Raw genomic sequence first — 23,872 nt, 5'->3', positions numbered from 1 at the left:
GTCCATTATCCTCCCCTTTTCCTGAGGAACTGGGACTCTCTTCTCCTTGGTGACACAGTTCATAGGCTTCATGTGCCGCCCTTCCTGCTCTCTGTTCCCTCTGATCAGGCCCCATAACATCCTCCCTGTTGCCTTCCTGCCCTGCTTGGGGGCTTATTAGAAACACCTGGTTATCCTCTGTGGGGAACAGGATGGTGTACTAGGTGGGCTTTTGTTCCAATCCAGCAGGGCTTTTCTTAACGCTCCTCAACATGGCTTCAGGTGTTTGCCTCAGAAATCGGCCATATTCTGTTCTGTCCCTTTCTGCTCAGTGCCCTTTCCCAGCCGCCTCATCTTCTCAGCCAGGTTCTTCCTTGGCAGGAGACATTCCAACTCCTTTGTTTCTTACTCCTTTGCTGTCCCCCCTGATCGCCCTCCATTTTGTTTCCCTCCATTTTGTTTCGCTGCTGTTGTGGTGTTCATGCTTGTGAATTACCCACTCTTGTGCTTCGTCCTGTTCAGAACTTGTTTTTCTCATTTGCATCACAAGTCTCTATGTATTTTCCAGGCTTTATCCATTTTATGCCATATATACAAACCCATACATTCACGTACCCAGTGCTATTTTTTCTAGAAAAAGAGGTATCAGAACTCACCATGAACACCTCCCTTGTTTTCTTAGAATGACAATGGCGCTGACCTGAGAGATCCTGGAATGGAGTTCTAGCGAGATGCGGCTGAAAAAAAGCCCTACATGCACCCAATCACCCACCCATATAAATATGTGCCCATACACACACATCTCCTCCTCCTCCTCCTCCTCCTCCTCCTCCTCCTCCTCCTCCTCCTCCTCCTCCTCCTCCTCCTCCTCCTCTTCTTCTTCTTCTTCTTCTTCTTCTTCTTCTTCTTCTTCTTCTTCTTCTCTGCCCTTCACCCTAAGGTTCTAGGGTGGGTTACAACAATTAAACCACAATATTATTATTATGCAAATAAGTTTTTTTTAATAGTTTTCCAAAATTGCCCCAGATTACAACAGATTACAACAATATCAATTAATTAAACCATGATATTAAAATCAGTTTAAAACAACTTCACAATTGCAGGTCTAAGGTGTTTTCTTAAAATATACACCTCAGGTGTCAGAAGCCAGGTGTGTCAGGCATTCACCAGAAGCTGTATAGGGAAGTTTGCGGATGCATCTCGGTGGGCTGCGAGTTCCACAATTTAGGGGCTGCCACAGAAGATGTGGCCCACCCGCCCTAAGCCTCGGAGGGTGGTAGAACAGCCAAGAGGGCTTCCTCGGCCAAACTTAACACCTGAGGGGATCTGTCCGGAAGGAGGTGGTCTTTCAGGTATTCAGGGCCTGAGTCCACACACATACATAACATACTTAGAGAGATTCTAGTACCAGACACCGACAACACACTCCTGCTAATCCCTTGCTTTCATTTGATTAATATGCTCAAAGGTTTTGCCCATTTTTGTTCTGAGATATCTGCTATTCTAGTTCCTTGGTGATGCTGGAAAATGTGGCATCAGTCCTGCATGCACGTCATTACGTTACTGTGCCAGTGGCTTTTTGTAGATGTTGTATTTGCCCCATTTCCTCTTATCTCCTGTGCCCTCGCTGCTTTCTAGCTTGTAAACTCTTCGGAGCCAAGGTCAGGCTCAGGGTCTGGATTATAAGAATTTAAGAAGAGTCCTGCTGCATCGGGCCAAAGGCCTGTCTAGTCCTTTTCTTGCAGTGGCCAACCAGATGCCTATGGCATCCTCACAAGCATGGCATGGGTGCAATAGCCCTCTCCTCACCTGTGATGCCCAGCAGCTGATACTGAGAGGCAGACTACCTTTGAGGGCACTTTATACCTGAGGAGAGACTCTACCTCAGTGGCAGGAGGCCTGCTTTGCATGCCAAAAGGTACTGGGTTCAAATTCCTGGCAACTCTTATTTTTAAAAGGGTCAGGAAGCAAGGGAATGGGGAAAGTCCCTCTGCCAGGGACACCAGAAAGCCATTGCCAGTCAGACTAGGCACTTCTGGGTTAGACAGATCAATAATCTGAGATTCCTACATTCCTACATTTGATAAACCTCCATAAATGACTGAATAGGGGAGGAATCCTCTGTCAAGAGCTATTTGGACATCAAATACTTGTGGGAGAATTATATGAAGTGGGGCCACGTCCTGGTTCAGCTCGTGATTTTATGAGGGGGAAAGTCTTAGGTTGGGACGCAGCCATTGACAATGGTAGATCCACTGTAGTCTGTTTTTAATGTCACTTCCATGTGACCTGTTATACTGAGTATTTGGGCGGCGGCGATTTAATAAGCATCCACTCTGGTTTGTTTGTGGTGAGGTTAGATGATGTCGTGTCAAAGCAAGTGTCAGCCCACACTTTACAGTGCATTTCCGTCCCCCCCGTCACTGTTTGCAAAAAGTCCAAAGTAGTGACACACACACACCAAAAGCTCTCTTTTACTAAGCAACTTTATATATTGTGCAATCAAACTTTAAAAAAAAATAATGTTGTACTTTATGGTGCTTTTTAAAATGTTGAGAGGGTGCTTTGTGTTTGTTTGTTTGTTTGTTTGTTTGTTTGTTTGTTTGTTTGTTTGTTTGTGTTGTCTTCCACAAAGCACCTGTCTCTCACAGGACCACAATAACAGGCCAATTGCCATCGCCCCGGAGCATTCTGGAAATGGCTGGTTCTTGCTGTGCTCTTATTTAAAGAGAGCATTCCTCTAGTGTGAAAGCGGAGGGAGAAAATCTGAAAACCATCGCCCTTTCAAGCTCTTGGAAGCAGACTGGTGAATATGAACTCTACTGTGGTCAAATGTGAGGAAATAGGGGAGGGAGGGGGGAATCTGGACTCAGGAACTCCAACTCCCATCATCCCTAAGCACTAGCCATTCTGGCTGGGGCTGATGGGAACTGAAGTTCAACAGCATTCTTGAGGCAGGGGAACGACAATCAAGCAATGGTGTGTCAATGTTTCTAACACATAGGAATGGCTCAGTGAGCTGGGCTGTTGCAAGATATTTTGGGGACAAGCCAAACATCTCAACACGTGTCTATATTGTGAATTGAGGGGCCAAATGCAGCACTCTAGGCCTCTACCCCTGGCCCTTGTGACTCTTACCAGGCCACACCCCTCACCAGCCCTACTTTGCACCTTCCTCACGTCTTTGTCGGACTGGACTATGCCCTTGAACTCTGAACAATGCCTCTGATGTGTCATTGTGAAGAAGTGACCCTACTTTGTAAAGGTGTAATGTGCATTTGATGCTCCACCCATTCTTGTCTCTGTCCCTGCCCATCACTGCCATGTGGCCCCCAGAAGCTCATGTGGCCCTCGGACTGAAAAACGTTACCCTTTTGTAAATACTGATAGGCGATATGCTGCTTCACCGAAGAGGGAATCGCCCTGTCCGGAGGAACTGTTGGTTGGCATGTCAAGTGATACATATTGCAATGGTTGGAACATTTTTTGCTTGAGGAAGAATTTGGGGTCCTCCTTACACTTCTGCCCTCTTCTGAACAGTGTGAGACGAGCCCTCGTTTGTACCTCAAAGGACGTAGGAAGATGGGGCTCTTTGGCTGAACTGCAGCATCCTAAAGCCACCTCGAGACTTCACCTAGATATTTCAATGTGGGGACTAAAACAAAGAATTTATCTGTCCGCTCATCAGGAACATCCCAAAGGTTGCAGCTGGAATTATGGACCAGGCTCTCTCTGTGAGAGAAGCCACTGAGGTGCTAGTGCTGCAATATTAGGAGGCAAATAACAGTGATACTGAGATTTCTATCTTTTATTGTATGTGCTCCTTTGCTTTTGTCACACACACTCATCGCCCGTACTCCCAGATCAACTTGGAAATGTCGTTCTATTGCTTTTGTGGAGAACACTGTGCTTATATGGGTGTGAAATGCAATGAACCTAACATCTTGTGCGCTTCATTAGCTTTTTTCCCTTTGGGAACAAGACTGGAAGTTTGTTATACAACCAGGACTGATTAATAATGCTTTTGTGCAGAAACCGGAAGGTGAAGGTGGTCTTCTAAGGAGGGCAGGGGTAATTTCAGAAAGACATGAGCAAGCACAGAAACACAGCTATTTAAAGAAAGCTCAACGGTGCTGCACAGTTATAGGAACATGGCTGTTTCCTACGCAGAGTTTGTGTCACACAAGAATCGGGTTGCAGGATTTGTGTCAGCAAACTCTTAAGTATACTACTATATATGAATATATTTTTACTGCCGGAGGACCAGGGAGAGGCGTTTGAAGGATTTTCTGCACCAACTGCCAAAACAATTTGCCTGGCTTTGGGCACCTTGACTTGGTGGGTAGGCAGTGCAAACGATTTCTCAGGAAATCGTTTGTTAGGTGAGTGTTTGCATAATGAGTCAATGATTTCCATTTATTCCTGTGGGGAAATTTTTAATGCGTTCCCGACCATAGAATTTCAACCACAGCATGAGGGGGGTGAGAACCAGGAAAACCCTCTGAAACCTTGCAAAAGGCAAACAAGGGGGAAATTCTCTCATTTGTCTGATCTATCCCCTTACCTCCCCTTCCCACCTCATGGTTTCTGGCAAAATGACTGCACACACAAAAGTGAGACTCGTTTAAGGTTACTTATTTGTTTGCAGTACTACGCACAGGTCTGGCTGTTTGGATATCTGAATCTGTGGTGCGTATAGCAAGGTTTAGGTGTTAATTCAAGTTTGGATAAATGAGTTTGTGCATAATGAGCGACTGAATATGGGATCTGTGTGTACTTGGCAAAAAAAACAAAACATCAAACAAACAGAGAGAGGAAAGGTTCTTTTGATAGGGCATAAACTTTACTTTAAATAAAATACACATCAGAAGCCGGTCATACAAACACCCACGCGCGCGCACACAGAGTCGCTATCAGGCTGCCTCAAACCAGCAACTGGTTCTCATCACAGCCAAGGTCTAGCAAATTTGTTCTGAGAGGCCAAAACCGCCCCCATCCCCAGAAAACAGAGACACGGGGGCCTGTGGAGACCACTGAGGAGGGAGAAGAGAGAAAGGCTTTCCAGACCCACCTTTTGCTACTTAAATTAGTGCAAATGTCATCGCCATGGAGCAAAAGTGCCTCCCATCTTTTGACTGGGGCAAACAGGGATGTACCAAGTGGGTTAGATAGGTAGGAGATGTCTCGGTGGAGGGAGTCTCCCGCCGTCTGTCTTCTCACGTGGTAGCGCTGAAAGGCACCCTCAGGCTGCCAGTCTCTCTCCAGCTTCTGCACCGAGAGCAGGTCACGTGTCTACACACTGGAGAAGCTATAAAGAGACTGGTGCCTGCCATTATATATCTGTTGCTGGGGCGAGATAAATGAATGGCATGCCTCATTTTACTGTAGTGTATGTCAAAAAAAGCCCCATGGGGAGCGCAAGAGTTCCGTTTCTTTTTTAAAAAAGGATATTTTCCTATATTGCAGTCTGTGGTGGCAATCCAATGAAAGCAGACTGGGGTGGTTCTCTAAAATGCAGACAGAGGTTTTTAAAAAGTCGTCTTCTCAACACCTACTCAGCCACCCAAAACAAATCATGTAAAAAGAGAGAGAACGAAACAGGAGTGTTGTTTCTTTCCCGCATCCTTCCCTGCTTTTCTTCCCTCCGTTTCAAGCGCTCCAGCCCACCTGGAGAAAGATGATGGCGTCGCTAATAAGCCAACAAACCTAAGGTGAAATGTGCAGGGGCGCAGAATTGTCCCCAGCATACAGTGCTCCCAGGAAACAGGTGCATGCTGGTGGGGAGGGGAGAGGGGGAAATAAGGGGTGGGGGAAATGGTGGCTTGATGAATGGGGGCCAGCAAAATGCTCGAAGTTTCCAAGGAACTGGGGCCTGGGTGTGCAGAGGACGGCAGGGCGTCTGGGTTGCGCCAAAGGCTGCAAATTGCGGGGGGAATTCAGCCCCACAGCCGCACTTCAGACCAATGCCTTTCTCTGCGTGATCATTCCTTTCGTGCCCAACCCCTCCTTCTCCCCATTTCCCCAGGAGGTCGGGGGCGAAAGGGACTGCAGCAGAGAGCGGGGGTGATGGGGGCATGTCAGAGGCTGATGCTGCGGTGGTGCTTGAAGGGGTGGGGCTGGGCTTCGCGGCGCTGCTCCCGCTCCTCCAGCTCGTCGCTGTTGAGGCTGGCGGCGTCGGACAGCCCCAGCAGGTGCTCCACCGAGTCGAATTTCTGCAGGTCGGAGGCAATGGTCTGGAAACTGAGCACCGAGAGCGTGTCGGCAGAGGCAGCCGGCTCGGGGGGCAGCGCCGCCGCCCCGTAGAGCAGCGCCGGGCTGGCCTCGGCGCCCACCGGGGAAGCCCTCCGGCCGACCAGGCGCTGGAGCCTCCGGGCGTGGATCTGTTCGCTGATCTGCTCCAGGTTCCGCAAGGCCACAGAGTAGCGCATCTTGGCCTGGCCCACCTGCTGCTCCAGGGACGTCACCCGGGCCTTGTGCTCCTGCACAGCAGAGAAGGAACAGGTGAAGCATTCGGCCAACATGCACACCAACCAGCCTTTTTTTCCTTTTTCTGGAAACGCTTTCAATTTATTTATTTATTTTTTATTTTTTTATTTTACTTTGACAAAGTAATACAGTGGTACCTAAGTTTAAGTACTTAATTCGTTCCGGAGGTCCGTACTTAACCTGAAACTGTTCTTAACCTGAAGCACCACTTTAGCTAATGGGGCCTCCCGTTGCCGCCGCGCCACTGGAGCACCATTTCTGTTCTCATCCTGAGGTAAAGTTCTTAACCCGAAGCACTATTTCTGGGTTAGCGGAGTCTGTAACCTGAAGCGTATGTAACCTGAGGTACCACTGTAATCATAAATAAATAAGAATAAAAATGTGTACCTCACCCACGAGACAATTCCATTTAACTATCCAACCTCCCAAAATTTCAACACCTCTCGCGATGGTTTTACCCCTTTCCATTTTAACAGTACACATTCTACAAACAGCTTCCATGTCTTCTCAAACTCATTTCTCCTGCATATTCCACGTCCTGCCTTAATGGCATGGGTTAATTTATCATTAATAGCCACACCTCTTTATACCATTCTTCTATTTTATATTCTGCTTGCCCCTTCCACTTCCTAGCTGTAATAATTTGTGCTGCTGTCAAGAAATTTACGAGCGGGTCCTTCACAGCCTGCGAACCTTCCACTCCATTGTAAATTGATAATAATGCTACCTCTGGACTTTCCATCAGCTTTAACCCGGTGATTTATTTCTGTTATCTCCTTAAACACCCTTTGCCAATAAAAAATAAAAAATGTACATATTTACACCCCCGCCACATGTGAACATAATTCCCTGTTTCCTGGCATCCCCTCCAACATAACACCAAATATTCCTTGCTTGCTTGTTTGATTTAATCAGACTGGTGTTAAATACCATCTCCAAACTAATTTATAATAATTTTCTTTTACTCTTATAGACAACATTTTCAACAAACCAGGCATTTAAACCCCCAGGCACCCACTTTAAACAGTCGTGGCTCCCCCCACCAAAGGATTCGGGGAGCTGTCGTTTGTGAAGGGCACAAAGGCTGCCTGGGTGGGGCGAGTCCTAGGACCCAGAGGTAGGTCTCACCTCAAGGATTTGGTTGAACTGGGCCTTCAGCTCAAAGTAGGGCTTGCTCTTCACAATGACCCGCTTCAAGGACTTCTGCAGCGACTGCACCTTGGCCTCGGCCTGCTGGCAGAGCTGGGTGACGCGCTGGTGCTCCCGTTCGCTTCGCAGGCGCTCCTCTTCGGCCTCGTTCACCTGAAGGGCGGGAAAGGGTTAAGTCAGAGCTAGGATGCTCTCTAGGCCTTGAAAGCTCACACTGGGAACAACCTCCCACCCACTCTGCCTTCACTTTGTCTTCCCCAGCAACCAGTCCTTTCCCTCTTCCTCTAGTCGGCAAAGATGTGAGTCGTGTGTAGACTCTCCCAACCTTACTAACTTCAGCCCTGTGTGTACCTGAAGGTGCGTCTCCACCCCCATCGCTCAGCCTGAACACTGAGGTCCAGCTCCAAGGGCCTTTTGGTGGTTCCCTCACTGCAAGAAGTGAAGCTACAGGGAACCAGGCACAGGGCCTTCTCGGTAGTGGCACCCACCTTGTGGAACACCCTCCCGTCAGATATCAAGGAAATAAACAACTATCTGACTTCTAGAAGACATCTGAAGGCAGCCCTGTTTAGGGAAGCTTTTAATGTTTAATCAAGAATTGTCTTTTTGTTGGAAGCTACCCAGAGTGGCTGGGGCAACCCAGTCAGATGGGCAAGGTATAAGAAATTTTATTATTATTATTATTATTATTATTATTATTATTATTATTATTATTACAGTGTGTTGGATGGTATGATCTGTATCCAGCGGCATAGTGGCAAATTCAGGAGTGCAGGGTCTTTTTATGATATTCACAGCCAAGCCCCCTTCTAAGATTAGACAATAATCTGATAATTATACAGTAACAATGAGAGGTGTCCTGCAATGATCAGTGCAGATCTCCACATGTTGCCTTTCAGCTAGAACTGCTGTTTTCTGTGCACGTACACCGGCACATGATTTGGAGTGCTTCGTATCTTCCTTAAGAGTGCTCTGAGCTGCGTTTTCCATGAAGTTCCGCTGAACGTCACAGAATTCGCACACCGTTGTCTTGAAACTGAAGCACCTCGCGCTTCCGGCGTCCCCGAATCCTAGCTTTGGGGCATCCAAAGACTAAAAAGCTCCCCTTCCATGCTGACTGGGTGGCTCTAAGAAGCTGGAGACAGGGACGGACCCTGCTCCAGAAATAGCAACAGGCCTTCAACCTCCTGTAACTCCAGACCACTACCCCACTGGGGGACTTGCAGTCCTTTCAGTGTTGGTGGGCCACCATCACCCCTGAATCTGGCCAGACTACAGCTGCCACCATTCCTGAGCGTTGACTTGTGCTGGCTGGGGGCTGATGGGAGACAAGAGTCTGACGACATCCGCAGGGTTGCAGGCTCCTGATTCCTGCAGGCCTTCCCCCTCACCTTGCACGTAGCGTGGTTGAGCATCTCCTGCCAGGTGGGGTCCAGCCTGTTTTTGTCGGCCATGACCCCCTGCTCAGCCACGAAAACCATCTCCCGGGCCGCGTTGTGCATGCTGACGGCTCGCTCGTACCGCAGGGCAGCCTTCTGGGTCTCTTGCTGTGCCTGTAGGGAGTGGAGGAGAGAAACGCAACGCAAACAAAAATCCCATTAAAAATCCCCCAAGCTTTAGTTTCCCCCCAGAACGCACACACACACACACACCCCTCTCCCCTTCTTTTAAGCACTCCCTCACCCCAATTCTCCTCACTCACTCACTAGATAGAGCAGGGGTAGCCGATGTGAGGCCACCTCTGGGTGCTGTTGGACTCCAACTCCCATCAGCCCCAGCAGTCAGGCATGATGGGAGCTGGAGCCCAACAATATCCTGAGGGCACCATATTGGCCAGCCTTGATGTAGAGTTATAATCAGAGAGGAGGGAAAGGTGGAGATTTGAAACACGCAGGGAAAAGAATTGCACGGTGCAGCTCTTGCTGGTGTGTACCACTTCAGACACGGAGGTGGCACATTCGACTGCTCCTTTACTTTAAATAAAGCAGCTCTCTTCATATATAAAACTAGCGTATCAGAAAAGAGCCTGCAACAGAATACCTCTTCGCTGACAGGCAGTGTTAGAAATTAGCCAGGTGCCAGGAGCATTTTGCAACCAATTGCAACCATGTGGAGATCTCTGGATGCCAGGCTAGTGACTGGGGAGAAGGATCTGAAATATTTTCCTTGAAGTTTGAATTTGTTTTATTCTGGATTGTTTTATTTCATGTTTTAATATGTGGTTAACCACTTTTGAGATTTGTTCTTTAAAATATAAAGCGGTATAGAAATGAATAATAATAATAAACCCCATTCGGGGGGGGGACTCCATCCCACTGTGGTGACCGTAAACTAGATTTAAAGTGCCATTTGGCAATTAGATTATATATCTGAGTTTCTAACAGTGCTGACAGGGTAGGGTTTTAATTAAGTGCAAGTCGGCTATTTTGTTTTGTTTTGTATACAGTTATTCATGTTGACAGAAACCCACATCATCATTGCCACATCATCCATTGACATTCATGTTATCTGAAAATGCTAATTGTGGGTTTTGCTCCTCCACACTGCTGTAAGCCACTCTGTACAGGATATGCCCAGCTGTTTAAAGCTGGGAACAGGATTACGTGTTGCTGATAGCATTGTGTTTACATTATTCCTCACAGGTAAAGGATGGGCCTTCTGCCAGAAGCAGCTCAAAAACCCAAGGTCCTGCCAAGAGCCTTTCAATCCATTCCTCCCCCACGCAAAATAATTCATAAAACAGCTTAAATCCTGCTTATAAAATCAGTTGTCCTGTGACAACTCGTTTTAGCCTCCAATCTTAGGTACGGGGGATGGAGCAGAACAAAGGTCAGCAGCCAATAGGAACCAGGCAGAATTCTGAGAAAGTTCCGTGGGCACCAGTCACAAAATGGCTACTGTGGGAGAGCGGCAACGCTATAAGAACAGAAAGGGCCCACAATATGGTGCAGGCTTCCCCGCCCAAAACGAATGAGGAAAAGGCACCTACATCGGCCATCACTGTGCTTGCTCACAAGAAGCAGCTTTGGGTGGGAGGCTGGGTGTCCAATCCTGGCACCCAATGAAATATGAGTATGCGCAGAGTGGCATTTGATGTGCAAAACAGGAATTCTGAAGGAAAAGCAAACTATTTTTGACGCATTGTGGACTTTTAAGGGAATGTTTACTGAGACTTTTCATAGGGGGCAGCTTCTTTCCACTTTTGACAATGACTTGTGGCTATTTGTGACACAAAATAAGGTTTAAAGAATTCCAGAACCCCCAAATCGGATCCTTTAAAGATTTATTGATCTACAACAGCCGAGGAATAGTGGCAACTTCAGGGGTGAAACAGAGGGAAATGTTAACAGATACCTCCTTGGCCAAGCGCCTGGCCTCGTAGTAGGGGCGTGCTTTCTCGATACAGTTCCCCAGCTGGGAGCCCTGAGCATTCAGCTTCCTGGCAGACTCCGACAAGATCCTCCGATACGTGGTACGGGCTTCCTGTTGAAACCAATGGCGCAAAGTATGTCAGTGTTGAAGGAATCGGCCTGCATTAAATGCATGCCTAAGATGCATTTTACGGGTTGCTGCAGTGCCGTGGCTGGCCCCACAGAGCTCAAGTGCTGCGTGAATCATATATGCACAAGGGCGGATCACACAGGGTGTCTGGAACGCATGGTTACTTCGCACACCCATATCCATGGGGCCCTGATGGAGGTGCACTGCTGGTGCACAAAGCTGCAGATTGCAAACAGGTAGTAAACACGACCCCATCACATTTCGACTAAATATCAGGAGGAGGCTTCCTAATGCTAGGAGGTGTTTGGCTGTGGAACAGACTGCTACTGGTTGTGGTGAGCTCTCCTTCCCTGAAGGCATTGAACTGCAGGCTGGACAGCTGCCTGTCAGAGATGCTGCAGCTGCACTCTGCAGATCCTGCACTGAGCAGCGGGTTGGGTCTCCAAGGCCCCTCCTATGACAACCACAAATAATAATAATAATAATAATAATAATAATAATAATAATAATAATAATTTATTTATATCCCACCCTCCCCAGCAGAAGCCGGGCTCAGAGCAGCCAACAACAGTAAAATAATACAGCATTCTAAAATCAATTCATTATAAAATCAGTTCAAATCAAATTGATGGCAACCATTGGGCTAGAGTTCTGTGAGGATTACCAAAAGAGGGGGTCAGACTATGCCTTGGCCAAAGGCCTGGTGGAACAGCTCTGTCTTGCAGGCCCTGTGGAAAGATGTCAAGTCCCGCAGGGCCCTAGTCTCTTGTGGCAGAGCATTCCACCAGATCGGAGCCACAGCCGAAAAAGCCCTGGCTCTGGTTGAGGCCAGACTCTTTTCACTACAACAGGAGTCTCTAACCACCAACCAGCCTTGAGACACAGGGCTGTAATTTATATTCAGAACAGACCCATTGAAATGAATGGCCCTAATTTGGTCATGCTGATTGCCACCCTAACCTTATTACATCCGTGGTCCTCAAAGTATGAGGCAGGTCTACATGGGGAAGGATGAGCTGCACACGACTCCAAACAGAAGCCAGAAAACAGAGCTTAAACTGAGTCGTACCTATTAGCTGATATTTTCCTTTTATTTTGTTTTACCGCAAGTATCTTTCACCGTCACGTTAGTAGAGGGAACAAATTACCCCACACGAAAAGGCAATTTTCAGTGCAATCCCTATACATTCAAGTAACTGCAGGGGCAATTTCCCTCCCCAGTTACCAAACGCGCCACGGTGCAGGCAGTGAGTGAAACTGGGAACCCCTGCCTGCTGACTTGCCAAGGGATAAAGCAGCCTCCGTGGAGGGGACAGAAGGCAGGAAGTGTTCGGAAGCAGAAGGGATGCTGAAATTGCTTTGAAGGTGCTGCCTTACTCACATCCAGCTGCAGCTCCACTCGATTGATCTCTTCGTTGGCCTGATTGAGGTGCTCCAGCTCCTCCTGTGGTCAGAGAGAAAGGCAGACTCAAGAGACAGGCACCGGCATAGCGCAGAAGGACACATTTGTACAACTTCCGCCCCTTCATTCCCTGAACCCTTTCCTAGCAGGCTTATAAGAACCCAAGAGAAGTGGCTGGATCCAGCCACTGGCTCAACCTAGTCCAGTAACCAATGGGACACCCGGAAGCAAGACATGACTGCTACAGACTCCCCACTTGCAATAGGGACGCGGGTGGTGCTGTGGTCTAAACCACTGAGCCCCTTGGGCTTGCCGATCAGAAGGTTGGCGGTTCAAATCCCCACAACGGGGTGAGCTCCTGTTGCTCTATCCCAGCTCCTGCCAATCTAGCAGTTCGAAAGCACGCCAGTGCAAGTAGATAAACAGGTACTGTTATTATGATTATACTCAGTTTACTGCCTCCAACAGTGAAGTTAAAGTGTGGCCATTGTGGCGAGTAGCCATTGATAGCCTTGTCTCTTTTTGTGCTCATGCTCTTAAGTGGAATGGGAAAAGAATGTGTTGATTTCTATATTTTCTTAGATGAGCACTTTTTAATTTTTTTTATTAATTGTCATCATCATCATGGCCCAGTTTCATTTCTGTTTTTATATTTGGCTTTAATCCTTTTGTGTTTGTGATTGCTATTTTTATTAAGTAAGATGCTCTGAGACACTTTGGTGGGAAAAACAATATAATCAATGAATCCTCCTCCTACTTTTTAAAAGCCATCCAAGTTGGTGGCCGTCACTGCCACTTGCGAGAGCAAATCCCGCAGTTTAACTTTGTAACTCTTGAAAAGTGTCGGCATATGTACCTGGCACTACCTGTAAGCACATGCAAATTGTTACTAGGACGAAACCTGCATTCCTCACAATAAGTGATGGAAAATTATATGCAGCTGCTTGCTGGACATATTCTGCTTAACAGATAGAGCATATGTATATATAAACTGGGGGTCTAAGGCAACAGAGAATGAATAGATGGAAAGAAAGGCAGGAAAGAAAAACTGTCAGGCCTCCGATTCCTATTCCTGAATGCAGAGGCAGATGGCACACAGAAGGACTCAGGTTCAGTCTTGAAATCTCCGCCATCTTGGCAGTCCCATCAACCCCAGCCAGCATGGTCAATGGTCAGAACTGATGGGAGTTGTAGTCCAGCAACCTTTGGCGGGCCCACAAAAGGTCCCCCATCCTTGACTTCAAGAATCTCAGGTAGCAGGGCTAGAAAACATCCTCCTGCTGCTAAAGTTGCAAAACAATGAAGCAGGGACGGAGCAATGGAGAACTTCTGAAACAACAATGGGACACTAGGTCAGCCCAAGGCATGATGGAGAACAGCAGCGACGGATAGACATAATATATTACAAGGACAGGAAGAAACATTAGGGACAGAATAATTGCCACACACAGGAAGAACAAGGAGAGAGTCTGAATGCTTCGCCTGTAGGCGTATAAATCATTTAATGTTGCATAAACCGTTTAATGTTGAATGGAAGTTGTTAAAACTGCAGTTGCAATACAAGGGATTGTTATTTCGACTGGAGCGTAATTGAAATTTACGAACGCAGAAGTAAAGTAAATCATCAAACCATCAATTCTAGCATGCGGAGTGGAGCCATCTAAATTGTATAATTTGGTATCTCAGTGATTGGTATTATTAATTTGGCATTGTTATAATGAGGCTATTGTTGGATTACGGTAATTGAAAAGTAATAAAATTATTATCAAAAAAAGAATAGGAAAAGAAAACATCCTCCTCACCTTGGGACGCCCAAGATGCCAGGAAGTCTCAAGAGACAATGGAGTGTGCCTCTGGGGGTGAAGTCAAACCGCTGACTTAGCAGCATTGAAGTGACCTCCCTGGGGCGCAAGCCTGGGCAGTGTCTATGGAGGTCCTGAGCTGCCCAGAGGACAAGACCCCGCTCTCGGCCTCACTGATGTGGTCCAGAAAGCAGGACAATACATTTGGCACCTCCCTGGCTGCTGGAAGGAGACATACAAGGCGCCATTCTGCACATGCTATAAAGGGAAGTGAGGGGCAGATGGGGCTCATCAACCTGGGAAGGTGGGAGAAGGAAAACTCTTATCCTAAACTCCACTGTCTTTTGGGTTATCGCTGGGAGAAGAAAAGGCTAAGGAGTAAAACCCTACACAAATCCAGAGTGCGGTCCCTACCTTCCACTGGGCTGCAGATTTGAAGCGTGGTACCCACCCACCCTGGGACGCTGGTGGCGCTGTGGGTTAAACGACAGAGCCTAGGACTTGCCGATCAGAAGGTCGTTGGTTCAAATCCCCACGACGGGGTGAGCTCCCGTTGCTCAGTCCCTGCTCCTGCCCACCTAGCAGTTCGAAAGCACGTCAAAGTGCAAGTAGATAAATAGGTACCGCTCCGGCGGGAAGGTAAACGGCGTTTCCGTGCACTGCTCTGGTTCGCCAGAAGTGGCTTAGTCATGCTGGCCACATGACCCAGAAGCTGTACGCCGGCTCCCTCGGCTAATAAAGTGAGATGAGCACTGCAACCCCAGAGTCGGTCACGACCGGACCTAATGGTCAGGGGTCCCTTTACCTTTACCTTACCCACCCACCCAATTTACTTTCCTCTCTGCAGTAGCGCCAAATGGCAGGAAGGGCTGGGGGAGGATGAGATGGCAGCGGTTGTCACACCAACCCGGGGGTTGCAATTGCTGATGGTTCTTAATGCCAGCCCTGTAAATAGCAATAAGCTCCCGTACTCTCCCCCAGAAATAGATGGATAAGGTGTTTTTCCTGGGGGAAATGTACCACTTGGAAAAGGGCAGGGAGCTTCCTGGTGCCTGAAGCATACTGTTCCTGGCAACCCCATGATCACTGGATGGATGAGCATTTTCATCTGTAATTGCTTTCAGAATGTTTTTATCTGAAATGGTTTTAACTGTTTCGGAACGTTCCCGCCTTGTTTTTCCTCTTAAACGGTGTATTTGCCTGCCGTCTTGGGCTCCTTGGGGAAGAAGGGCGGGGTATGAAAACCAATAAATAATGCTAATGGTCCCCCGTTCATCCCATGACTGTAAATGGACCCACTTAGCTTCCACAGGGTTGCTGCGCTGGGTGGGTGCCAAGAGCCAAACTGACTGCTGCTTACTTTTGCTCAAAGGAATGTTTGCATTTACTAAAACAAAAATGCTGGCAACTAGCCCTGAGGCAAAGGGAAAAAACAAACACACTATTGGGTCATTCTGTTCCTGCTTGATTGGAAATGCTAAGTGGCTCGCTGGCAGCAGGGCCAAGAGGCGAGTCACAGTAGTTCAACTGGTTTCTGTCCACACTTTCAATACAGCCTTAGAGCAAACCAGATTACAAGCTTACATGGAGCAATCCCCGAAGAACTGAATGGCAACCCCTCCCAGGCCTGCCATCAGGCAAGTGAATACAGGAAGAAGTATCGTACTGGTTTCCAAGCACAATTCAAAGTGTTGGTGCTGACTTTTAAAGCCCTAAATGGCCCCGGCTCTGCATACCTGAAGGAGCGTCTCCACCCCCATCGTTCAGCCGAGGGCCGAGATTGAGCGCCGAGGGCCTTCTGGCGGTTCCCTCACTGTGAAAAAAGTGAGGTAACAGGGAACCAGGCAGAGGGCCTTCTCAGTAGTGACGCCCACCCTGTGGAATGCCCTCCCTTTAGATAGATATCTGAAGGCAGCCCTGTTTAGGGAAGTTTTCAATGTTTGATGTTTTATTGTGTTTCTGTATACAGTGGTACCTTGGGTTACGCTTCAGGTTACATACGCTTCAGGTTACAGACTCTGCTAACCCAGAAACAGTACCTCGGGTTAAGAACTTTGCTTCAGGATGAGAACAGAAATCGTGCTCTGGCGGCATGGCAGCAGCAAGAGGCCCCATTAGCTAAAGTGGTGCTTCAGGTTAAGAACAGTTTCAGGTTAAGAATGGACCTCCGGAACAAATTAAGTACTTAACCCGAGGTACCACTGTATACTGGAAGCCACCCAGAGTGGCTGGGGCAACCCAGTCAGATGGGCAGAGTAAAAAATAAAATAAAATAAAATAATAAAAATGCTATTGTTCTTACCTGGATGCGGGGGTCAAGCTCCTCCTCTTCCTCCTGCTCCTCTTCTTTCCTCTGGGAAGTTTTGGCATCACCGCTGCCACCATCACAGATGGCTTCAGGCACGGGTGTCCTCTGCTCCTCTCCCTCTTCGGTGGGCGTCCTCAGCTCCCCGGGAGGTGTTTCCCGCCCATCACCCATGTTCATACCCAGCACCAACCTCTGGTCAGAGTCCTCCATGCCCAGCCTCCGACGCCCCTCTGCAGCCTCCTCACCCGGGCGGTTTGGCCTCGTCACAGAAAGGCAGGCACCATTCTAACGCCAGGCCCATCCACAGAGCATTGGCACAGGGCTTCTGGGTTTGCAAGGATGCATTTGGCAAGGGAAGCAGGCAGAAATCTACAGAGCTGGTCTGGAGAGCGATGGGGCACCCTCCCGGGACCACGCGCTGCCCGGAATGGAAGAAAGGATGCCAGGAGATTCTTTGAGGAACTTAAAAGGGCTTTAGTCCTGGAGGTGCTGAGAGAGGCACATAGCAGCAGTTGCTCACTCACGGAGGGGGTGGAGAAAATTCCCCACCAGGCATATCCTCCACCCCCTCATCTACAGCACACCCTTAAGACACCTCCTCCAAGGCCGCATCCAGCAGCAAAGGCGAGAGAACAGAAGCAGTCAAGTGCAGGCTGGGCTGGGGGGGGAATGAAAAAGGAGACTGGTTAACTATGCATATTATAAAAAGGTAAAGGTAAAGGGACCCCTGACCATTAGGTCCAGTCATGGCCGACTCTGGGGTTGCGGCGCTCATCTCGCTTTACTGGCCGAGGGAGCCGCCGTACAGCTTCCGGGTCACGTGGCCAGCATGACGAAGCCGCTTCTGGAGAACCAGAGCAGCGCACGGAAACGCCGCTTACCTTCCCGCCGGAGCAGTACCTATTTATCTACTTGCACTTTGACGTGCTTTGAAACTGCTAGGCTGGCAGGAGCAGGGACCGAGCAACGGGAGCTCACCCCGTCACGGGGATTCGAACCGCCGACCTTCTGATCAGCAAGCCCTAGGTTCTGTGGTTTAACCCACAGCGCCACCCGTGTCCCAACGCATATTGTAAAAGGCAGCAAACAGCAAAGCTACATCCCACTCGGCCAACTGCAAACTCTGTGTGCGTTTACATATTTGCAATCTTATTCCGGTTGCGCCACAAATTGCAACGACCCTAGGAATTTAATTCGGACCTATGTACCTCTGGCACCTGAAAATATTATTCTGGCTTCAACAAAAAGTGACGCAAGCGTACAACAGAAGCCGCCCACCAGATCTGTATCTAGATAATCTCTTGCCACAATGGTTACATGTCACAATGAAAAACATCGCCACGCTTGCCACAACTATAAGAGGTTTGAAGCTCTGCCAGAAATGTTTATCGCTTTCTTCTAGGCATCTAACACAACAACAGATAGGAATAGGAATAGGAATAGGTTGTGGGAGAGGCCACAGGGAGCTTGCAGCCCAATGCATAAAATATTTCTAATCACGTTTAAATATTTAACAATTTGTTCCTGATCAGTGTTGATTCTCTCCCACCCTAAACATATCAGCGCCCAAGATAGATAATCCACATTTTCCAGATTGCTAGATGCCAAGAACTCATTTCTAGGCTTCTGGGAACACATGTTGCCATAATAACTCTATTGTTCATGTGACTGGAGACACACAGCTCAATCCTGTATCTACTGCTCCTAATCAACAGCACACAGTTCGTATCAGATCAGCTGTTTATTTATGAACACACACAGTGCCTGCTGGAGCTATCAGGACCAAGATCATTTGCCTGTGACCTAAACTGCCTCTCTCTTTGTGCGTTCTGAGTTGCAGGATCAAAACCACATAAACTTCAGAGCTGCTTTGTTATAACTTTTGAAAGGCTTCTGATCATTATGGAAGATAAAGCACTAAGAGACGGGACAAACATCCCACTAGCTGCCTAGAAACGACGGTCACCCTCATCACCACCCCTCAATTTCCTTTCTGTTGCTACCATCCCTGCCCATCTTCAAATCCTTTTAAATCCTATGAAGCATTGGGCATGCCTCAACGGCCCTCTCCCCTGCAGAAGCAGAGTCCAAACATGTCTAATTGAACCAAGAATATTTGCTGTGAGCCACCCAGAGTGGCTGGGGAAACCCAGGCAGATTGGTGGGGAATATATAGTAGTCGTAGTACTACTATATATAGTAGTAGTATAGTACTACTACTATAAGTAGTAGTACTACTTCCCTTATCCACTCACTCCTGCACCTCCCCAGTTCCCCCAGCCCCGGTCAATATGTAGATTGTACGCTACTCGGGGGCAGGGACCTGTCCTTATTCCCCCCCCCCAATCGTCTGCCAGACATCATAAACACTGGCAGCACCGTATGGAAATGGTGAATTGAAGTTGCTACCTTTCGCCTTCAGCTGCGCCCTATGTGAAATCTCAATTATCCATTATTATTATTATTATTATTATTATTATTATTATTATTATTATTATTAATTTTGCGGCATTCTCCGCTTAAATAAGGGCTTTTTTCCTCTCCGGGGACTGAACCACCCACCCTTGCCAGTACCCCTACCACCCGGCGGTCGGTCGCTCCCTCGGCGGAAGCGAGGAACGGGAGGCTGCCAGCGCCCAAGAGACCACCACCCCGCTTTGAACCCGGGCTCGAGCTGTCATCGCCCTCCTCTCCCCGCTGGGCCTCTACGCGCCGCCTCCAGCGGGGATCCCCTCCCTCTTTTGCGTCGGCCTCCGGGTCCCCTCCCGGGGAAGCGCGCGCAGGGAAGCCGGAACCACGGGGCCCCCCCAAAAAATATTTTTTTAAAAAAAAAATCGCTCTATTTACCTCCAGCTCCAGCTGCAACCTCCTCCAACCCCCGCCCAAGCGGAAACGGAAATCCTTCCTTCCCCCCCCCTCCCCGACCCCAGGGAAACCACCCTTCCCTTGCGCCCGGCCCTCGTCCGTACAGCATGGCGCTCTCCATGTCTCCAAACAGGGCGGCTGTTTTTGCGCAGCGCGCATTTCAGCACCCGCCGTGGGGTCTTTGGGGCGGGGAAGGGGTCTCCAGACAGTCGCGGGACGGGATTTTTTGGGGGGAAAGGTAGGATATTAAACTTCCGAAGGACGGTTTGAAGAGACCCGCCGGAAAGCGCCATGTTGCGTTACGGACAAGGGAGGCCCGGGAAGCTGAGCTGGGCGCGCAAGGGCTTTTCCACGCAGCCCGGCCGCCTCCGCAAGATGGCCTCGTGCGCCTGCAAGGGAACCCAATCGCGCGGTGCATTTTCGTGCTGCGAGGCTGGAGGGTTTTTCTTTTTTCCTTTTCTTTTTTTTAAGGTCATCGGAGCCGGTTAAGCTTGCCTCGGAGCAGCACTCTTAGGACTGAACTGCGCGTTGAGCCTGCCCCGGGCAATCGGCGGCTGAGGCTCGTTATGGGATCGGTGCTCTGGACCACGAGCAAAGCTGGTCTGGTTTGGTTTGGCTATCTCGCTTTTCTGCATAAAGAATGCACCCCCCCCCCCAAAGAAAGAACACTATCACGAATGGTAGAGACGGATGCCTTCTCCTCTGGCGACCCTTCGTAGCCAAGAAGTGTGCATGCACACGAAAGCTCATACCAATAACAAACTTAGTTGGTCTCTAAGGTGCTACTGGAAGGAATTTTTTAAATTTTATTTCGACTACGACAGACCAACACGGCTACCTACCTGTAACGGTCTTCCATGTGTAAGCAGGGTAGCAGCTGGAGAGTGTGTTTCATGCTCAGTTGGAGAGTGTGTTTCATGCGCTCTCTCTCTGTACGGTGATACCTCGCCTCGGGTTAAGTACTTAATTCATTCCGGAGGTGGTACTTAACCTGAAACCGTTCTTAACCTGAAGCACCACTTTAGCTAATGGTGCCTCCTGCTGCTGCCGCGCCGCCAGAGCACAATTTCTGTTCTCATCCTGAAGCAAAGTTCTTAACCTGAAGCACTATTTCTGGGTTAGCGGAGTCTGTAACCTGAAGCGTATGTAACCTGAAGCGTATGTAACCCGAGGTACCACTGTACATATCAAGAGAACATGAAATGAGCCCTGCTGCCTCAGTCCACAAACACCTCTCTGCTCTCAGCCTCCCGATCTTCACAATGACCAATCAGCTGCCTGTGAGAAACCTACATGCAGAGCATGAACATGACAGCCCTCGCTTCTTGTCACTCCCCAGCAACTGGTCTTCAGAGGCCTGCTGCCTGGGAGCCTGGAAATTAGACCCCATTCCTAGTACCCGTTGATTGCTTTATCTTTCATGGATTTGTCTAATCCTCTTTTAAAGCTGTCCCAGTTGGCAGACACCACTCCATCTTACTGAAGTGAATTCCATGGTGCAGCTGTCTGCCCTGTGAAGAAGCACAGGCTTCCATTGGCCCCAAATTTCATACCATTCAGTTCCATTGGATGACCCTGAGTTATCAAAGGGAGAAGCCCATCTGCTTCCTTGACATCACACATCTTTTTAGAACCCTCAGTCATAACTTCCCCTTATTTATAACTCCCCCAAAAAATTATTTATTCCCTCTCCCCAATGTTGTAATATTTCTTTGTAGGGAAGTTGCTCCAATCCCCTAATCCAGGCATAGGCAAACTCGGCCCTCCAGATGTTTTGGGACTACAACTCCCATCATGCCTAGCCAACAGAACCAGTGGTCAGGGATGATGGGAGTTGTAGTTCCAAAACATCTGGAGGGCCGAGTTTGCCTATGCCTGCCCTAATCATTTTGGTTGTCATTCCTGCACCCTTTCCAACTGTACAATATCCTTTTACTGAGAAGCAGCGCTCAGAACTGTGCACAGTAATCCAAGTGTGGCCGCTTACAAGTGTTGCAATAAATGGTTTTTCATGTAATTTTTATCCTGGGCTCAGTTACAGAAATCCCCAACCCTAATCTAGGTGGCAAAACTGCTAGCACTTAAGTGCCACTTCAAAGTGGTATTTGAGTTACTCACTTTGTTGAATGGATGCTGACCCTTGCTTCATTGTTGAATTGTATGTTTTATTAGTGTGGTTGTTGTTTTTTTAATGTTTTGTAAGACACTTTGGAGGTGGGATTAAAAAGTGCTTTAAAGATCATCACGGTTGTGTGCTTTGCCTTCCCATCCAGTCACCCTAGTAAAGTGCCACAAGCGCCCTGAATGAAATAAATGGAGAAAGATGGTTTAAGTGTGGCAAATATGAGCAAATCTTTGTTCAGAGCTCTGCCCTCATGACTCAGCCCATAAGAGGGAGAAGTCCCAGGTGGATTGGAGGAAAAGTCACACAGGAGACACACCCTGTGGGTGTTTTTAGTGTGGGAGAAGCTTCACTGTCAGCTCAGCTCTGAGAACCCGCAGGGGAGAAAGAGACACCATGGATGCTCTCTGTGTGGGAGAATATAAGAACATAAGAAGTTGGTTGGTTGGCATCTGTTGTGTCTTGGGAGACAATGGAGACCCTTCTGGAAACTGCAGAAGGAGAAAGTGCTGTTGTGCTCAGGCTCTGTTTGCAGACTTCCCACGGGCATCTGGTTGGCCACTGTGAGAACAGGGAGCTGGACTAGATGGGTCATTGGCCTGATCCAGCAGGGCCTTTCTTAATATTCTTGTGCTCTTTTTTGTTGGGGAACAGGTTCCCCATCCCTGAGGGAAGAGGACAAAAAACGAGCAGCCATCTAAAGGCCTTTCAGGACCCTGGACAGGTCCATTGGGTGCAGACTACTTGTCTGATAGCATGGCACATCCAACTGATTGCAGCACTGCCAGTTCCTGGGAAAGTGGAGAGCTTCAAGGGGCAGCCTCTGGGGCTGGAGCCAAAGACTGGGTCAGTTCTGAGCTGGTCTCTTGCCCTGTGCCTACAAACAAGCATTACGGAACACAAAGTCTCTGGGCACTGAGGGTTCTGGTATCTTGGCAGAACCTGGAGGCTCTGCCTTTGGGGGTTCTGGTTCAATGCCGAATTGAAAGTTGGGACCTGGGTCCAGCAGCCCCTGTAGCTGCCTCACCTGACCTGGTTGGCTCCTCCTCTGCCATATCTGGATCCTTGCACCTAGAAGATAGGAAGCTGCCATATACCAAATGCGGTGGGAGAACGCTTCTGACTTTTGTTTGATCCGTTGCAATGGATCACGGCATCAGTCTTGCTTGCATTGCAGTAGAAAACCAGTCCCTCTGTAGCCCTCACCCAGTTTGTGGCACACAATGCAACAACAGGCTTTCTGATTGCAGAGACTAGAAGGGTGCTTGCATTGATAAACGCTCTGGCAACCAGGAAAACCCGTTAAACCGTTTCCTTAGGGATGAGTGTGACTCCAAACAAGCACTGCTGCCTTCGTAGGCTTCATTTAGGACACTTAGGGATTTGTAAAATAAAGCTTGTTCCCTTCCCTGCATGCTGGAATTTGTCCCACATGTAGGCAAGATGATAATCTTGAAGCCCATCTGGAAGGAATATTACAAACTCTCATATTAGCCCTTCCCGTTCTCCTCTATGTGCCAGTGTGGTGTAGTGGTTAAGAACGGTGGACTCGTAATCTGGTGAACTGGGTTCGCTTCCCCGCTCCTCCACATGCAGCTGCTGGGTGACCTTGGGCTAGTCACATTTCTCTGAAGTCTCTCAGCCCCACTCATCTCATAGTGTTTCTGAACAACCCTCAATGTGAGTCCTGCATAAGTTTCTATCTCGTTTTTCAGGGACATGTGTGAAGGGCATGCACGCCCCTAGAATTGTAGCGCAGGTTGGATCATTGATCTATTCAGTTCAGTCCTGTATTGTCTGCGCTGACCAGCAGCAGCTGCCCAGGGTTTTGGACAGAAACCTCTCCTGGCCCTAGCTAGAAATGAAAGAGATTGGAGCCTTGTATTGCTTTGTATTCCTTTTTCCTTTCTTATTCTGTGATGGAACTCCTATTTGGGGAATTCCCTGGCTTTTTTAAGGCCCACGTAGGACCAGTCTGGATAGTGGGCCTTGGTGAAGATTTGACGTTTTCATCCCCAAAAAGTTTTTGACTTGAGTTTCTACTGAAATGAGGCTGCATTTTAATGTTGTATCTTAATCTTGTTTTTAAGTTGTATTTTAATCCATTGTTTTTATACCTGGTGTTAACTGCCCTGAGCCTGGTCTTGGCTGGGGAGGGCGGGGTATAAATTATTATTATTATTATTATTATTATTATTATTATTATTATTACCTCCAGGATCAGAGGCAGCAAAGCTTTGAATGCCAGCTGCTGGGGA

The 23,872-nt window shown here is 48.3% G+C and overlaps 1 protein-coding gene and 2 long non-coding RNA genes across 6 annotated transcripts in view; 2 read left to right on the top strand and 1 right to left on the bottom strand.

Moving 5' to 3' along the window:
- LOC310757424 overlaps positions 1-23,872 on the top strand; it is a 116,629-nt gene that overhangs the window by 75,523 nt on the left and 17,234 nt on the right. The gene's annotated exons all lie outside the window — the stretch shown is intronic.
- LOC310757455 lies at positions 19-5,773 on the top strand. The gene is made up of 2 exons (XR_014545224.1): positions 19-4,109; positions 4,152-5,773. It is a non-coding gene; the product is annotated as an uncharacterized lncRNA (long non-coding RNA).
- On the bottom strand, positions 4,801-19,544 carry SH3BP5L (SH3 binding domain protein 5 like). 4 transcript variants are annotated; one of them, XR_014545012.1, is made up of 9 exons: positions 19,475-19,544; positions 16,622-17,285; positions 13,721-13,846; positions 12,497-12,559; positions 10,969-11,097; positions 9,006-9,167; positions 7,594-7,767; positions 5,729-6,458; positions 4,801-5,685 (listed from the first exon to the last, which is right to left on the bottom strand). XR_014545012.1 is itself a non-coding variant. In XM_083602067.1 (8 exons), the coding sequence occupies exons 2-8, from the start codon at positions 16,835-16,837 to the stop codon at positions 6,057-6,059; spliced, it is 1,272 nt and encodes a 423-aa protein (XP_083458193.1). In that variant the 5' UTR covers positions 16,838-17,285; positions 19,475-19,544; the 3' UTR covers positions 4,801-6,056. The 4 variants fall into 4 exon arrangements, 2 of the variants coding, with proteins under 2 accessions (XP_083458193.1, XP_083458194.1); XR_014545013.1 differs by lacking the exon at positions 13,721-13,846; XM_083602067.1 differs by having other exon boundaries at positions 4,801-6,458.

This window comes from Podarcis filfolensis, assembly GCF_964270895.1.
Source record: "Podarcis filfolensis genome assembly, chromosome: 2".
Lineage (NCBI taxonomy): Eukaryota > Metazoa > Chordata > Lepidosauria > Squamata > Lacertidae > Podarcis > Podarcis filfolensis.
The sequence above is the reverse complement of the archived record's forward strand: the minus strand, read 5'-3'. Positions and strand labels throughout refer to the sequence as shown.

Bases quoted from the DNA above. Each gene is read 5' to 3' on its own strand.
- SH3BP5L (XM_083602067.1), bottom strand. From the start codon at position 16,837: ATGGAGGACTCTGACCAGAGGTTGGTGCTGGGTATGAACATGGGTGAT. The intron at 9,168-10,968 runs GTATCTGTTAAC...CACTCCCTACAG, and splicing joins CCAGGCGCTTGGCCAAGGAG to GCACAGCAAGAGACCCAGAA. The intron at 6,459-7,593 runs GTGAGACCTACC...TCTGCTGTGCAG, and splicing joins AGTTCAACCAAATCCTTGAG to GAGCACAAGGCCCGGGTGAC.